This window comes from Lepidochelys kempii, chromosome 6 (assembly GCF_965140265.1).
Source record: "Lepidochelys kempii isolate rLepKem1 chromosome 6, rLepKem1.hap2, whole genome shotgun sequence".
NCBI classification, from domain to species: Eukaryota; Metazoa; Chordata; order Testudines; family Cheloniidae; genus Lepidochelys; species Lepidochelys kempii.
The window spans coordinates 95,947,214-95,965,798 of record NC_133261.1 but is presented as its reverse complement, the minus strand read 5'-3'; the positions used below and the strand labels follow the sequence as shown (position 1 = coordinate 95,965,798).

At 41.8% G+C, this 18,585-nt stretch overlaps 1 protein-coding gene across 9 annotated transcripts in view; it reads left to right on the top strand.

The window, feature by feature from the left end:
- CEP128 (centrosomal protein 128) overlaps window positions 1-18,585 on the top strand; it is a 446,026-nt gene that overhangs the window by 25,506 nt on the left and 401,935 nt on the right. For all 9 annotated transcript variants that reach the window (XR_012159510.1, XM_073349335.1, XM_073349336.1 and 6 more), the window contains exons 4-7: window positions 3,873-3,999; window positions 4,683-4,804; window positions 7,496-7,587; window positions 8,748-8,820. Coding sequence is in view for 8 of the 9 variants with exons in the window: in XM_073349335.1 (XP_073205436.1) it covers window positions 3,873-3,999; window positions 4,683-4,804; window positions 7,496-7,587; window positions 8,748-8,820 (414 nt within the window). In the remaining variant the exon portion in view is untranslated. The remainder of the gene's footprint in view (window positions 1-3,872; window positions 4,000-4,682; window positions 4,805-7,495; window positions 7,588-8,747; window positions 8,821-18,585) is intronic.

Sequence of the window (18,585 nt, the reverse complement as noted above, 5' to 3'; positions counted from 1 at the left end):
GCAGTGTGGTTCACTGGCAGGTAGGAGACTTGGATTTCATTCCTGGTTCTAACCCTACTTGCTGTGTGGCCTCTAGCTAGACCAGGGATGTGTTTGCCTACCCTTGTGTGTCTAATAGCCACTGGAGTTTTCATTATTCTTTTGTGAAAGTCTGCCTTTGTCTTTTCTTAGCTATCAAGTTCCAATTCTTGCCTCTTTCTCTTTGGCCTGGGTAGAATTCAGATGTTTGTAACTTAAACAAACACTCCTGCTTTAAGTATCAGGGGTAGCTGTGTTAGTGTATATCCACAAAAACAACCAGGAGTTCTGTGGCACCTGAAAGACTAACAGATTTATTTGGGCATAAGCTTTCATGGGCTAGAACCCAAATAAATCTGTTAGTCTTTAAGGCACCACCAGACTCCTTGTTGTTTTCACTCCTGCTTTGAATCTCATGTGAGAACCAATGTGTTTGTCTCAGGACAGTCTTAAAATAAGTTTGCTTTTCTTGTAAAGATATGTTTAAAGGTTTTTGTTCCTGCTACTACTATCACTTTGCAAAAAGAAAAGGAGTACTTGTGGCACCTTAGAGACTAACCAATTTATTTGAGCATAAGCTTTCGTGAGCTACACCGCCTGGCCCGCTGGAGCATGCTGCAGCCATGCCACCTGGCCCAGCCTGCTGGAACATGCTGCAGCCACGCCACCTGGTCTGGCCCGCCGGAGCAGGCTGCAACTGTGCTGCCCAGCCTGCTGGAGCAGCTCCAGCCAGGCCAGAGACATCCTCCCCTCGCCCTCCCCAGATAAGGTGGGAAGGGATGGGATGGGGAGAGTGTGGGGATCCTGGGCTAGGGGTGGGGTTAGGTGGGGGGTGGTCACAGGGGTTACTCCTGTAACCCCCAGCTTCTCCCCCTCCCCCCCCCCAAATTTCCCCACCAGTTGCTGTCCCTGCCCATCAGGATAAGCAGCTGGCATGCCAGGACACTTTGTTTACTTAGGTTTACCTCCGTGCCTGCAGACGCTCGAGGTAAACAAACTATCTTGGCACGCCAGCAACTTATCCTGATGGCCCGGGAGCCACAGTTTGCTGACCCCTGAATTACAGGGTCGGTTTACGAATGGGTCATAAAATTTTTCCATTTTTATTTATTCATCTTTGGGGGGTCGGCTTATAAACGAACCGGCTTATGATCGAGTATATGCGGGTAAGTTCTACTGCATCAAGATTTCTCAGTCTGACACATACAATTTACAACAAAATTTTTTTAAAACCCATATCTTATTTGGATGTCCAGTTGTTCCATGACAAGTATTGTACCCAGGTCTTCATCTAACAAATCACCAGAATACAAATAGTGTTGTTTTTACCCTTGTCTTGCAAAAACAGCCATTCTATCTGCTAAAGTGAGGCAATTGATTAAGAGTATGAACAGATATTAGCTATTAGCCTAATAAATGAGTGACTGGATGAATGTACCACTTGTGTTCTACACCTCCTCTAATAATGTGTGTGTAACTTACTAATGTGTGATTATCTTCATGCCTCTTATGACATCTGGTTTCTTTCAGCATTTAACATAGACTAAGTTGATGTTAAACAGAACATTTTTAGGAGTCTCTCTTTAATTCTTTCTGTAGTTATTTCTAAAGGGATTTTGCTTCTTGTTGCTGTGTTGTTGTCCCTGGAGTACTTACATTACCACCTCAATTTCTCTATAGAAACAGTAAAATTAATTTTAATTGGGTGGGGGACTTCCTTTAAAGGTATTCTAAACTCATGCCCCACTTTGACTTGGGATCTTTGACTTTGTGGGACCAGAGCAGGAGCACTGAAGCCAGGTGCACCACACTATTTCATCCCATTGGCATAGTTTTCTGTATGTGCTTTTTTTTTTTTTTTTTTTTTTGGCAGTTTGCTGAGTTACTTCTTGTGTGGTATGCAACTCTGTTCATATTTGAAATATATTGATTGATGATTACTCCATCCCAGCTTCCAGCAGTCGGAGGTTTAGGGATACCCACAGCATGAGATTGTGTCCCTGACCATCTTGGCTAATAGCTTCCTGCCTGTCCTGGCACCATGGACCACTCTGCACCCCAGAAGCGGCCAGCAGCAGGTCTGGCTCCCAGGTGGAGGAGCACAAGTGGCTCCATGCGGCTCTTGTCAAGAGACACCGAGCCTTCCAGGTCCCATTGGCTGGTTCCCGGCCAATGGGAGTGTGGAGCCGGTGCTCAGGGCGGGGGCAGCGTGCACCTAGGAGCTGGACCTGCCCCCGGCCACCCCTCTGCCTAGGAGCCGGATGTGCTGCTGGCTGCTTCCGGGATGCAGTGTGGTGTCAGAACAGGTAGGAACTAGTCTGCCTTAGCTGGCCAACACCGCCGACGGGACTTTTAACGGCCCGGTCAGCGGTGCAGACCAGAGCCACCGTGACCCAGGGCCTTACATTCTGCGACCTGGTATTGGAAACCACTGGTTTAAGTACTTCCTTGTGTTTGCTGCCTATTAATTTCATTGGGTGACCTCTGGTTCTTGTGATAAGTAAAAGGTGTTTTGAGATGGATGACCAGAACTGCATGCAGTATTCAAGGTGTGGTGTACTATGGATTTATATAATAGTAGTAGTATATTTTCTGTCTTAATGTTCTGTTAGCTTTATAACTGCTGCTGCATCTTGAACAGATGTTTTCAGAGAACTATCCATGATGACTCCAAGATCTGTCTTGAGTGGTAACAGCTAACTTAGACCCCATTGTTTTGTATGTATAGTTGAGATTCATGTTTTCCAGAGTGCTTTACTTTGATCTTATAACATTATATTTCATCTGCCATTTTGTTGCCCAGTCAGCTAGTTTTGTGAGATGCCTTTGTAACTCTTCACAGTCGGGTTTGGATTTAACTGTCTTGAGCCACTGTCATTTGATCAGTGTCTATAAATAGCTACCTACATGGGAGAGACTTCCTTTTAACAGAAACTCTTTAATCTAGCATAACAGGATCCAATGGCTGGACGCTTAAGTTAGATAAATTCATCTTAAAATAAGGTGAACATTTTAACAGTGAGAATAATAAACCATTGGAACAACTTACTTAGGTATTCAATGAATTCACCATCACTTGAACTCTTTAAATCAAAATTGGATGCCTTTCTAAAGGATATACTCTAACTCAACTAGAACATACAGGTTTGATGCAGGAATCACATGGTGAAATTCTATGGCCTGGGTTATACAGGAAGTCAGACTAACTGAGCATAATAGTCTAGTCTGGCCTTTAAATTCTGTGAAATTTGAAATAATTGATATTTTTCATTTCCTTCTCAATTCATTTCAAGTTGGTGAGAGTTCTTTGGTCTTGCTGAGACTTTCTCCATTGTCTGATTAGGTTGTGGTGCAGAACAGTCCTTTGTGGTCCTGCTGCACTGCACTTTTTTGTGTGTCCTTTTATTTTAAAGATACTGTACTTAAAATGCTATGAGGCTATCACTCCTGTCTTCTTCAGACCAGTTCTACCTCTTGCCAGCAGGGTTGGAGGACTATTGACCTGTCTCCAAAACTTTCACTTCAGCAAATGTGACGTGAAGTGTATTATGATGTGGAGACATCAAAATATGATGCCTCTTTGTTGCATAGACACTGTATGCAACAAGTTTTGTCATGTCACAATGAAATTACTCTTCAGCTCTAACTGCAAAAACTGGTGTTCCTAGACTGCAACTCTACTTGTGTTTTTAGTCAATTTTCCAGATTTTTCTTTTTTTGGTTTTCAAAGCAAAACCTATTTATTTATTTTATTTATATGCTCATGCGTGTGTGCACATGCACACACTTTTTACATTCATACTTTCTTGCATGTCTGTATACACACCTTTTAACATTTTGTCATTTTACTGCAGTTAAAAGAGACACTGGAACAATCTATAGGCCAATTAAGGAGCCAACGATTGTTCAGAAATTCTGGAATGAGAAGTGCCTCTCTTTCAAGTTTATACACAAGTGACCTGGAGGGTGAAGCAGCCACAGGTAAGTGTTAAGAAGCTCTAGAATGTCACTGCATTGTAACGTTGCTTTAAGGCTAGAGAGTGAATTTACATTAAAAAGAAAAACAAACATGGTTCTACTCCATTTAAAGAAAAGTCATGATTTTAAAAATCCAATGTTTTGGGCCTATTCAGGGCTGGTAGTAAGTGCTATGTGTCTCATTGGGAAGCTGGGAATCTTCCTTTTCCTTTAATATAAATTTGCTTTTTCTAGCCTGAGAGAGCTCTGAAATACTGGACTTTAAAATTGTGATATTTTTATGTATAGGAAAACCTGACATTGCCCAGTATTGAATTTTTTCCTCCCTAGGACTTGGACAGGTGTAATTTTGGGGACAAATGCTTCACTTTTGGGATGAGAAGGAAATATTTCTTTAGGAGGTTGATTTTAAAGAAACAAAACTGTTTGAAATGTTAGACTAAATCCTGGGAAGATGGGTTAGTGGGCAGATGGCAGGTGTTTTGGGGGGAAACTTGAGAGATGAAATGCACAAGCACACAATAAATGTATTTATTGGTTATCTGTGAAATTTATCACATTGTGTCTTTGATTCCTCATATGCCTATATATGTATGTGTGTGTGTGTGTGAAGTTTTTTTTAAATTTTCCCTTTCTGCAGTGTTGTCTTTCCATTTATTTCTTTTTTTACCCCTTATCTTGTAAAGGGAGTCGCCATTTCCAGCCTACCTCACCTTTCAAGGATTATGGAGACTCTCGGAGCACTAGACGTCAGAGGTCTAAATCTGCTAATGTCCGGTTTGTCGATGAGGCTGATAATTTGGACCAGGTACTCAATACTAGTAGGAGATGTGTTCTCAAACTTCCCTTTTGGTTGTTTATTTTAAAAAAAAAAATCTGTGAAATGAGAGCAGATGGACTTGTATTTTGGCTGCTGACACGAAAGTCCTTTCTAGAGTTTCTCTAAGTATTCTTTATGCATAGTGCACTCATGTCACTTGTGAGCACAGCATATTGTGCATGTTTTTGAGGAAGGTCCTCTAAGATTCCCCTTGCTGTAGTTCGTTCACTCTCACCTCTCACTCAAAATACTAACGATGTGGGAACCGTCCTCCTGGCTAAGGTGGGCTCCTTCCAAAACTTGATCGTTTATTTATATAAAGAGTGACAGAGGCTGTGACATGCTGTATATATCCTAAAAGGTACTATTTGAAAATATCTTGATATAGGATTGACATGTAATAAATTAGCTTTTGTAATCATGAGAAAAAGATCTAAAGACTACAGCTCTTAGTGCTTTACAATTCACAATTATTTAAATAAACATCAACACAGAATTAAAACACTAGTCTTGTCCCATGCTTAATTCACCTATGCTTATCTCAAACATGCTGGGACTTCCAGTTCTCAGTCCATCATTCATCTTCATCCCAAATGTCTGCTTAAAGCAGGTCTTGTAGCTAACAGTTTTTAACTTTCACGGGCTTATGAGGAAGCAAGCTCTGGATTCAAGAGCTCCTCTGTGGGATGCCCTAGACCAGCACCATCTCTTTTAAATTAAGGGAGCTCACCTTGAGCTTTTTTAATGACTACAACTGTAGTGAATAGCCCAGGGGGAGAATCTGCTCCATGTGATTGGCCACAATTTTCATATGGTTTCATAATGTACTACACATAAAGCTACATATATGGCAATCCAAACTCATGGTGACAAAGGCATGGTGTATAGTGATATCAGAGTCTTCAATCTTGTTTGGATTAACTTCAGCCAGCTTGCCCTCATTTTCACCCTCTTACATGTAGACATTGAGTTATTTGTCCCATTGCACCAGGCAGGTGAAATGAGATGAAGATTTTGGTGTCAGTTGGTCTGTTGCAGACACCTCAGCCCATCTCTACTCATTAACTCTCCAAACAGCCTGATATACACTTTGAATGGGTAGTATAATAGGATGGATTTCTATTGTACTTCCTATGTGAGAGGCTTCAGCGCATATGAGCATGTACCCCAAATTACTCTCTGGGCTCCCCCGGGTAGATATGAATGGAGCTACTTGAGCGAGTCCCTCTACCTCTGCAGTAAACCACAGTTATGCCAACAGAACCTCACCATAATTAGTATTAAAGACAGCCGATAGATCTAACAAATCAGCATGAGCTCTTTATCTTCATTAGATGCTAGACGATCAGTTGATGTAAAAATGCAACTTTGGTACTGTAATCCAATCTAAATCTTTATTACACGGGATTAAGAGAGCCTGAGGACCCCAGAAACTACCAGAGTTGTTCCACCGTAATCTTTGTAATGACCTTTCCCCTAAAAGAAGAGTTAGTTAATCTTTTCAACAATAAAATATCTGTAATAATAAGCTCTTTGGAAAAACACTGTTTTTGTTGTGTGTATAGACAGCACTTTGTCTTTTTATGGTGCTTTCCAGAATACAAATAAGATTTTTGCATGTATAGTTAAATATCTTTCTGAAATATTTTTGTTTGTTTTGATGGTGTGTGTACATGTGTACACACACACATAGAGTGTCCTTATATGCCAATGTAAGTACTGCTTTGCTTATTTTTATAAAACTACTTAAATATTAACCATATCCTCTTATTTCAGTAAAAACATAGATAAGTTGTTGTTCTCTGGGATGGTTTTTATTGACTATGGCCATAGGCTGAATTTGATTTTTGGGATGAGATGATGCTCAAATCTCACTTACCACATCTTGAATCTTAGTATTCTCCCCTTGCCACGTTCACAATCGCAGCATTCACATTCCCTATGTTTACCTTGCCAGGTCTTCCCATATTTCTTAGATATGACAAGTCATGAAACATATTAATAATTCCACAATCATTTAAATCTGTATAAGTCTAGACTCATTTATAAATAGTGTTTTCTCAGTAGATTTACTTCCTCTCCCCCAGCAGTTTCCTACTCCACCATGCTGCTCTACACTGTAACTATACTGCTCCACGTGCTCAGAGTGGAGAACCAAAGTGAAATTTACAAGAATGCCTTAGAAAGGTAATACAAATGGTTCAGAGAGTTTAATTTCTCCACCTGTCCAGATCTGCTGATTGATTTGGAGCAGGGAGACCAGGATTGGATTGTGAAAGGGTCAGGTAACTGAAATCCATGCGCTGTAAAGCACTAGAATAACCGTGGATTAGAATCTTGTTACTTCATTTTCAGTTGCACAGCTGAGAAGTGTGGTGGTGAGATATGGCTGCTGGGAGAAAAGCTTTAGTGCTGTACTAGCACACCTGCCTAATCCAGCCTTGTACTATCAGTAAATGTTAAATTAGATATGAAATAATATAGTTGTAGTATTTAGAACCGGAAGCAGACCATAGGACCCTCAGGTCTGGAATTGTTTGACACATTTGTCATCTTTAACCTATATGTTTTGTTTAAATGTTTCTTTAAAAAGTTTTAAAATATGTTTTTCCTTTTGAAATGACACTGAAGAAAGACATTTCAAACTTTTGAGCTTAATTTGTTTGTTCTCATTTGCAGCTGCATTCCTTACACCGCTCCCTTCGAGACCTTAGCAGTGAACAGGTTCGCCTAGGAGATGATATCAGCAGAGAGCTTTCAAGAAGAAACCGGTATAAGTAGTATCCATTTCCACATCAGGCAGAAAAGATGAGCTGTTTAAAGAATAAATTAGGAAATGTAATTTAAGGGCTGTTTATAAATATAGAAATTAACTTTTGTTCCATGTTTGCTTTTTTTATATTTTGTTCCATTAACAGTCACAGGAGTACAAAATGGACAATATGCATCCTATTATAATTTTAATAGGAGGAGAGTTTTAGAACTTTCTTCCAAAATGTGCGGGAATCAAAATCTGCATGATAATAAATTATCTAAGTCGCATCATCTTCCTATTCAGTATATAATAAACACAATCCTTCTCAAAGGTAGCGTTTTTCATTGGCTAATCCAGTGGGTTAAGAGTTGGGAACCATTTGTTCTCTTCTCAACTCTTCCACTGGTGGATTGTGTTTAGGACCTGATCAGCAGCCCCCTGAAGTCACTGGAAAGACTACCATTGACTTCAATGAGCTTTGATTGAAGCCTTTAAGGTTTTCTGTAGTATCCAAAAAAAAAAAACCAAAAACCAACAGATGGACCTTGAGCAGGTCACTTATGTTTTCTGTGCCTCATCGTATAGTTCTGTGAAATGGGCATAATCTGCAAAAAGGTGTAGAAAGGATTGTTAATTGTTTGCAAGGTGCTGTCAGATCTCTAAATGAATGACAAAGCAAATATTAGCACTATCTTATTGCAAGTGTATGGGCAGCTAAAACTCAGGAATATGACTTTCTCACTACATAGAATAGCTACTATGTAATGGCTGTGTCCTCCTCAAAATCTGAATCCTAGAACAAAATTATTGCTGAAAGTAACTTGAGAAATGATTTGCATTCTGGATTCTCTTGTTGCTGATTTTTTTACATGTTAGTCATACATTTTATAGTTTGAGTGGTGGTATGTCTCACAAATTAGCTCCCCATTATCTGCACTCAAAGTGTGGATACATTTTAGTATGTGGTTTTGCCACCTGAGTCTGACCGCTGCTTTTTCTAGGAATTGGCAGACAGAGAAGATCTGTTTTTAAAAACTGCCCTAACATGCAGGCATTGCAAAAGCTTAAAACCCCAAATAAATAAATGTTTGTTAAAGGCATATAATTGCTGCTCAGTTTAAATTAACCTATGCTATTAAAATTTAAAATTAATCTTTGCATTTTTTTCCTTCTAAGGACTGATGCAGAAACCAAAAAGATCTTGGCAGACTTGTCTGAAAAGCTCACTGAATCCCAAAGACAAGAAACTGTGAGTGTGTTTTCAGCATAGCTAACTGGGATGGGGAGAAAGGAGAACAGATGTGTTACGTAGCTAGTTCAACATGCATCTTACCAATCAACTTAACACCGACATGTTAATGCGTTCTTAAAACATAGTGAAGTCTGGGTCAGGGGGCTTGAGTGCTTTCACTGTGTAGCAAAAATGTAGCATTTCATCCCTCAGATCCTTGCTAGTTGAACTAAATGGGGGCTGTGATGTTATTAACATAACCTGTGACCATATAGATGATTGGTGCAACCACTGTTATATATTTGCAGCAAATATTGTACAAAGGTTGTTGTGTAAGGTGTCTATGATTTGCTGATTATGATTATGCTAGTTGTATAAATGTATCACTCTTGTATCTGAAACTAGAAATATGAAATATAACTGAGAACCTATTGTAATTATGCAAAGTGTGGGCCATTAATGATGGTTTGGAATCTTGATGGCTCCCATCAACTAGGACAACTGACTGACTGTAGATGGCTCTGTTTACTTGTAAGTCTTCCTGTCCACCTGTGTGCTGGCAAGTGGATAATGAAGTCTTACAGTGATGTGATCATGTCACCTGAACTGGAATCCATCTTTAACTTGGTGCTTTTCCATTTAGAAGGAGGGGTGAGAACCCAGAGAGGGACAAAGAATTCCCGCCTTGTGCAAAAGATATATAAGGGGGAGGAACAGAACAAAGGGGACTGCACTATGAGAAATCCCGTAGCTACCACCTGAGCTTGAACAAGGACTGTTCCAGGGGAAAGGATTGTGCCCAGACTGGGAAGGTGTCCAGTCTGTGATAGAAGCTTATTGAAACATGTCTGAGGGTGAGATTTTTATCTGTATTCAGTTTTCTTACTGTACTAGGCTTAGACTTGCATGTTTTATTTTACTTTGCTTGCTAATTCACTTTGTTCTGTCTGTTATTACTTGGAACCACTTAAATCCTACTTTTTGTATTTAGTAAAATCACTTTTTACTTATTAATTAACCCAGAGTATGTATTAATACCTGGGGGGGGGGGTAAACAGCTGTGCATTTCTCTCTATCAGTGTATAGAGGGCGAACAATTTATGAGTTTACCCTGTATAAACTTTATACAGGGTAAAACGGATTTATTTGGAGTTTGGACCCCATTGGGAGCTGGGTATCTGAGTGCTGGAGACGGGAGCACTTCTTAAGCTGTTTTCAGTTAAGCCTGCAGCTTGTGGGGGACGTGGTTCAGACTTGGATGTGTGTTTGCAGCAGGCAAGCATGTCTGGCTCAAACCAGGCAAGGGACTGAAGTCCCAAGCTGGCAGGGAAAACAGGCTCAGAGGTAGTCGAGGCACATCAGGTGGCAGTCCCAAAGGGGTTTCTGTGACCCAACCTGTCACAGGGGCATTTTACAATTGTTTGGGGTATTTTTTTCTGTTAATTCACAATAAATTATCCTGGGGAAAGCTGGCAGTGCTGTAGTTTGAGCATTAGTAGCAGCATTTTTTAGCAAACAAAATATTCTTCTAAAGCTCTAAAAATATTTTTTTATGATTAAAAGTGCATTTTCCTTTCTCCAGAGTCAACTTGTGTGTCAGTTACCCTTTTTAACTGAGCTGTCCTTTCAAAATAATCATTTAATGTGCTTAGGATGTTGCTGTTATAAGGATTTTATGCCTTACAGTATGTGGTAATAAATAATCCAATATTGCAAAGGTGTAACATCACAGGGAGACTTTGAGATCGTTAGCTGCCTTGATACTGTCCAATTGAGTGTGATACAAAAGCATATTAAACTTAATTATTATGAGGGGAGAAAATGATTTTTTTTTAGCTTATTTCAGAAGGATCACAACCTAAATAAAAGATGCAAAAATAACCTCTGGTTTGTGGAAGGGTCATTCATTTGTAAGGCCCTGATTGGATGCTCCTCACAGCTCCTTTCCTATTGGCTGCTTTTAACACAGCTCCCCTAGGGTTCTGTTAACTCCTAACAGGCCAGTGTGGGGCAGGTGCCCCATCATACACCCTCCCCATTAAGACCAACTGTCACAGGGGGGATATTACCTTCCCTGCTTCCCACACAGCTGTGCCGACAGGATGTCCCTCTCCTGCCTCAGGCTCTTCAGTAGGAGGAGCAATCTGCCTCCCTCCTTTAGGGTCTGAGTCCCTATCGTAGCCTGTTCTGCTCCAGTGTGGGTTCCCTTGTCCGTCTGGGTCCTCTTCATCCATACCTCTATTTCAGTACCTCCATACTACCCCCTGCTGGCAGCTGGCTCCCCACCAGGTCCATGGTCATCACTACCACATCCATCTGGGCAGTCTCTGACCCAGACTGGCTCCCAGACATCCCTTTTCTACCCTGTTTTCTTCTATGGGAGCCTCTATATATGGCCCTCCTTGTGGCACTGAAAGCAACCTCTTTGCCTCCCCTGGGTCAGGGGTCTCCCATTGTCCTTCTCTTGCTCAGCCCTTCCCCTGGGTTAGCTTTGATCCTGTACATGCGGTCCGGGCACTCCCTCTGCAGGTGCCCTTGCTGCCCACAGGTCCGACACACCCATTTCCTTCCTGTTCTCCTCACAGGTGGGACTCTCTTGGGCTTTTGCTTCTTCCCAATCTCTGGGAGAGGCTTCTGTCTCCCATCCTGGTAGGGTCATTCTCCCTTCCAGTGTCCTTGCTGCCTACTGGCATAACAGTCACTTGGCTCAGCCACAGGTCTCCTGGCCCTGGTGTGTTGCTTCCCCTTTCGTTCGCTGCGGCCTCTGTGGACCCGCTCCCCCAGGAGCTTAAGTATATAGAGCTGCTGCTCAGCTAGCTGGATCATGTAGGCCTGCAAGCACTCCTGTGTCTCCCACTGTCTCTGTTGCATCTGGAGTACCTGCAGCAGCAGGGCCTGAAGCTGGCCTTGCTGCTTGTCAGCTCCTTTTCACAGGGTCACTGACTCTGGAGTCCAGTCTGGGAGGGTGTATGAGCTCTTGGCAAAACATGCCCAGTGCGGATCCATTGTCTCTCCACCTTTACTGTCTCTCAGATAGTCTTTCAAATTCCCCTTGTATCAGGGGTAGCGGTCAAACAGTCTCTGAGTCCCTCACTCAGTCCCCTTCCCTCAAGGGCAACTGAATACAGGTGTTTTCCACCATATGTGATGGGGTGCACTCACCACTGCGGCTCCTCCTGCTGGCTGTCCCAGGGATTAGCTCTGCTAGCCAGTGCACCCCCTCTTCTGGTGGTGTCTCGCGGCTGTCACTTCTGCTCCTGGACCTGTGTCGCTCTAAAGACTGTGGTGTCTTCTTCAGGACACAGCCCTCCGGCTGTGCCACACTCTCTGTACCTCCTTCTGGGGGACAGTATCACAGTCCCTCAGTCCAGCCACTTCCTCAGTGGTGAGTGGGGGCGGGGGAGACCTGAGCCCCCCCCACTACTCTGGGTCCCAGCCCAGAGACCCTGCAGGTGGCCACCACTTGCTGCGTCCCCTCCGACTCCTCAGTTCATTTCCCTGGGCCACTTCCCTGCAGCCCCCAGCACCTTCTTCGCCCTTACCTCAGGGCTTCAGCCTGCCAGTCTTAGCAGCTAGCCAGGAGCTCTCTCTAGCTTCCCTGATCCCTGCAGGCAGCACAGCTCTGATCAGGGTGCTGGCGTTTCTTCCTCCTGCTAGGAGCCTCGTCCTCCCTCCTTGAGTTCCAGGCAGCTACTGAATTTATTCTGCCCTGCAGCTCTTGTTATATGGGCCTTCCCAGCCCTGACTGGGTGCTCCTTGAGGACTTTTTCCTCTTGGCTCTGTTTAACACAGCCGTTTCAGGGCTGTATTTACCCCAACCGGCCAATGTGGGGCAGGTGCCCCATCAAAACCATCTCCCCACCACACAAAGGTTAGACTCATACTGGTCTATTTGCACCTAAAATCATCCAGCCTTTCAGATGGCCTACCTGGCTTCCATATCTGCTCTTCATCTGCCAGTGGATGGATTTTCCATTTTATCTCACCCCTCTGGTTTCCAAATTTCTGAAGGGTCTAGTCAACATCTACAGATTATTTACAGATGCTACATCTACCCATCTGTGTCCGATTTGCAGATGATACAAAACTACTCAAGATAGTTAAGTCCAAAGCAGACTGCGAAAGGTTACAAAGGGCTCTCTCAAAACTGGGTGACTGGGCAACAAAATGGCAGATGAAATTCACTGTTGATAAATGCAAAGTAATGCACACTGGAAAACATAATCCCAACTATACATATAAAATGATGGGGTCTAAATTAGCTGTTACCACTCAAGAAAGAGATCATGGAGTCACTGTGGATAGTTCTCTGAAAACATCCACTCAATGTACAGCGGTAATCAAAAAAGTTAACAATGTTGGGAATCATTAAGAAAGGGATAGATAATAAGACAAACAATATCATATTGCCTCTTTATAAGTCCATCTGAATGACCACATTTGAATACTGCAAGCAGATGTGGTCACCCCATCTCAAAAAATATATATTGGAATTGGAAAAGGTAAAGAAAAGGGCAAAAAAAAAATGATAGGGGTATGGAACAGCTTCCATATGAGGAATTAGACTGGGCCTTTTCAGATTCGAAAAGAGATGACTGCGGGGGAGATATGTAAAGGTCTATAAAATCATGACTGGTCTGGAGCAAGTAAATAAGGAAGTGTTATATACTTCTTATCATAACACAAGACCTAGGGATCACAAAATGAAATTAAGAGGCAGCAGGATTAAAACAAACAAAAGGAAGTATTTCTTCACACAACGCACAATCAACCTGTGGAACTCTTTGCCAGAGGATGTTGTGAAGGCCAAGACTATAACAGGGTTAAAAAAAAAAAACTAGATAACTTTCCTGTTCTGTTCATTACCTCTGACGCATCTGGCATTTGCCACTGTCGGAAGACAAGATACTGGGCTAGATGGATCTTTGGTCAGACCCAGCATGGCCCTTCTTATGTTCTTATGATCCAGTACTGTTATGGGACCTCAACCTAGTCCTCTCTAGATTAATCAGTTATCCCTTTGAACTTGTAGTGAGAATGTCACTGTCTTCATTGTCTATGAAAATAGTGTTTCTGGTGGCAATCTCTTCTGCAAGGACAGTTTTAGAACTTTGGTTTTTTTTTAGTGGATCCTCCTTTCACAGTCTTTCAAAGACACAATTTCTTTTAGGCCAAACCCAAAGTTTATGCCCAAGATAATAGCTTTCCACCTGACTCTCGCTATTCATATTTTTTCCAAAGCTGAAGACAAGGTCTGCACTTTAAACATTCACGGGGCTTTGGCATTCTATTTGGATCATATTAAGTCCTTTTAGAGCCTCTCTTAGGCTTTTTGTTGCCTACACTGGAAGATTTAGCGATCAAGCGGTAACAGTTCGGTGTATTTCTCACTGGATTACTGACTACATTAAGCTGTGCTATGACCATGCTAAAGTCTCTCCTGCACCAAGGATAGCAACTCACTGTACCAGAGCTCAGTGTACTTCATCAGCTTTTCTGAGGGCTTGTCTACACTTATTGGAGGATTGACGCTGTGGCGATTGATGCATTGGCTATCGATTTAGTGGGTCTAGTGAAGACCCATTAAATTGACTGCTAATCGCTCTCCCATCGACTCCTGTACTCCACCTGATCGAGAAGAGTAAGGGGAGTCGACGGGAGAGCATCTCCCGTCGACGTCGTATAGTGTGGACCCTAAGTAGATCTAAGCTACGTTGATTTGAGTTATGCTATTCATGTAACTCTCATTGCATAGCTTAGATTGACTTTTCTCTTGAGCGTAGACAAGACCTGCAACATCCATGTAGTGGATATCTTCAAATCAGCAATGTGGTCATCTGTACATAACTTTTCCAGACATTTTACCATCACTCAAGCCTCTAGATTCTTGTCCAAGTCAACAACTTGGTTTTACAATCTCTGTTCAGATGATTAGCAGCTCCCTTCAAGTGGAGGGACTTCAGATGAGTCACCTGCAATGGCATGAATATGTGCACAATCAGTTGAAGAGAAAAAACTGTTCCTTACCTGTACTGTAACTGTGGTTCTTAGAGATGTGTTGTACATATATACATTCCACTACCTACTCACCTTCCCTTCTACTTTGGACATTAAATAAAGCAGTGTGAAGGAATGGAGAGAGAAGTGGCAGATGTGACCCTTCTATGCTCTCACCCAAGAGCACAAGTTGAGCAGGGGTGCATGCTGGCAAAAGTCTTAGTCTCGAGTGCATTTGGGTGCAACTACACTTGCAGTGGAACATATATATGCACAATACATCTCATTTATCAACAGTTACTGTATGGGTAAGTGACTTACTGTTTTTTTCACGGGAAATGGAGTGGAACCATGACATTTGCTGCTAAATGAAATAAGAATAACCACTAACTTCACTGCATTCAGAACTAAATGCAAAACCTGCCCTTTGACTTGAGGTGACTTTTCTGCAGTAGCCCTCAGCAATAACTAATGATACATTAGAATACTCCCTTCATATTTTTTTAAAACAGTCTAACAACTTGAAGCTTTTTTCCCTTGGCTGGGCTGGAATAGAGAATTTGATGTTCACTTCTTGTGGAAAGTGCTAGGATGCCACAGTAATGGTTGACATTATAAAAACTTATTTGGGGTTAGAAGTGATGTATATTCTCCCTAGTGACATCATGTTCAAAGGGCTGGAAAGACATCAGACCAACCTTTTGACCAGTGGAAGACTAAATTTCTTTTATCATTAATGGGTCCTCAGAATAAGATTCCTGGATCTCTTTGTTTAATACACAGGTTTTCTTTGTTCTCATAATTTAATGTCTTGCTTCAGTGGATCTTAAATATTTATTGCAACATTCCCATTAGAAAACACCTCAAGTTTCCCTTCCAGAGAAATTTCTACTATTGTGCACAGTAACTTTTCCTTTAAAGAGGAACTTACACTTAAATGGAAAATATCTTGTTTTGAAACAGTTGATGCTTCTAGTCCAAAGCTTTCTTTTCTCACTTTATATTTCTTTTATTAAGAAATATTTGCATGAAAACAAGCTTTCATTTTTTTCCAAATTCCCCTTACTTTTGCTGTTTCATCCTTATGTGGAGTAATCAGTTTGTTGTTCTCGCTTTCCTATGCTTAGCAAGCAACTCATTTAATGAGGACAGGGTTTCAACTGTAATAGGGAATAAATAGGAGTGGATGAAATCTTCAAAATAGCAAACTCCATTCCATGAAAATCTCCTTAAAGATAAAGCAAAAGGGAAGAGAAGTGCAGAGAATATGAATGAACTGAGATACATGAATTGAGTTTTCTGATGGAATGTTTTTCAAAGTGTTCCATGAGATGAAAGCTGCTTTTTAATGGTGCGAGGATAACAGATAAATTTTCTGATTGTACTTATAGCCTCCGTCGTCTTGGTATCCGAGCCGCTGACAAACATTACTGAGTTTATCCTTCAATACCCTGGGAGGTATAGAAGTAATATTATTCCCATGTTACAGATGTGGATTTGAGGTAGAAGGAGATTGAATGATTTCACCCCAAGTCTCACAGGAAGTTGGTGGCAAAATTAAGAATTGGTCTCTTGAGTCTCATGGCAGTACATAAGTCCACAAATCACCTTTAATTTCTTAGTTATCTGAGAGTTGAACACTATTTTATTCAAAGGTGCTAATACAGGGGAGCCTCTCACTCACCCCAAATCCTATGTTTTTTTCCCCTATAAACTTAGTTCTCTTGCAAGGTATAATATAGAGAAGAGATGGGGTGGCAGCTTCAGAAAGGTGCTTCCTGCTTTAGATGGTATCCACAAGCTAATTTTTTAACTTTTTAATTTTTAAAAAGTACTAAAACAAGCTTCTTATCTCTGTGCCGGGTTCCCCCCGGCGTGCCATGTGGAACTGGGGTACCACTGAGCACCCTGATCCACCATCCTGGGCTCCCTCTCATACTGTACTGCTGTGACAAACTGCAAAGCCCTCTGGCCTGCACTCTCACCAGCACACATACAGGTAGGAACATACCCATCTGCAGTTACATGCAGGCTTGCTGACCAGCCCCTGCATAGGAAGGCTACAGTTAAGGCAACTCCCAGCTCCCCAGGTGTGCACCCCTCTGAAGTATAAACCCAAAATTATACTGTCATGCGCTACACAAGGAACTGTATAATTCATAAAATTTGCCCCCTCCCTCAATGTGGAGAGGAATATGCAACAGCCTTTGCCCTGAATTATGATTGTCACACACTTCACTCCAACTCACTGGTTGAAAAAACTAGTTTATTTAGTACAAAAGATAGATTTTACATGGTTATAAGTTATAGAAAACCGATGAAAGCAGATTACCTAGCAAATAAACAAAAAACGCAAACTAAGCTTAATATACTAAATAGATTGGTTAAGAATAGCAGATTCTCACCCTAAGAGATGATACAAGGGGCAAGCTGCACTTGCTTTACAGCTTGGACTCTCCAGGTGTTTTCATTCACAGGCTAGAAATCCCTTTCGCTTGGGTCCAGCACTTCCCTCAGTTCAGTCTTTGTTCCTCGGGTGTTTTCAGGAGTCTTCTTGTGTGGGGAGTGAAGAACCCCAGATGAGATCACTCCCTGCCTTATATAGCTTTTTGCATATGGCTCAAAAGCTTGTTCCCAAAGCTTGGTTCCCAGACTGGTCTATGGAAAAATACTGACATCCCAAGATGGAGTCTAGAGACATGTGGTCTCATCACAAGTCCTTGTAGAGTCATAGCAGCCATTACTTAGAGGCTATCTGTAGCATTTTCTGGAAGGCTCCCCAGGTGGGATTTAAGCTTCTCCTAAGGTCTATGTTTTTTCCTAATGGCCCATTGCCCTGAATAGGCCCTTCCCTACCCACTATCTAGACTGAAAGCATCTTGTCTAGTGGGCATTACCCAGGTGTAACTACATTTGAAATATAGTTACATTGGCAGTGTCAGGGTTCCCTCCCTACTCTGAACTCTAGGGGACCCGCATGAAAGACCCCCCCTAAGTTTACTTTTACCAGCTTAGGTTAAAAACTTTCCCAAGGCACAAACTTTGCCTTGTCTTTGAACAGTATGCTGCCACCACCAAGTGATTTAGACAAAGAACAGGGAAAGGACCACTTTGAATTCCTATTTCCCCCAAATATTCCCCCAAGCCCTTACACCCCCTTTCCTGGGGAGGCTTGAGAATAAACAAGATAAGCACAAATCAGCCTTGGATTTTTAAGACCCAAAAAACCCAATGAGATTCTTAAACAGACCTTTATTAGAAGAGAACAACTCTGTAAGATCAGAATGGAAGATAATCTTACAGGCAGTCAGATTCAAAACATAGAGAATCCCTCTAGGCAAAACCTTAAGTTACAAAAAGACACAAAAACAGGAATACGCATTTCCTCCAGCACAGTGAATTTACAAGCCAAAACAAAGAAAACCTAACTCATTTTCTAGCTAGATTACTTACTAACTTTACAGGAGTTGGAGAGCTTGCAACCTTGATCTGTTCCCTGCAAAGGTATCAGACAGACAGACAAAAGCCTTCTCCCCCGCACCCCTCCAGATTTGAAAGTATCTTGTCCCCTCATTGGTCATTTTGGGTCAGGTGCCAGCCAGATTACCTGAGTTTCTTAACCCTTTACAGGTAAAAGGACTTTGCCTTTGGTCAGGAGGGATTTTATAGCACTGTGTACCAAAAGTTGGTTACCTTTCCCTTTATATTTATGAGAGGCAGTATTCATAACTTCTGATACAAAAATGATGCATGCATAAAATAGGATAATCATATTCAGCAAATCAT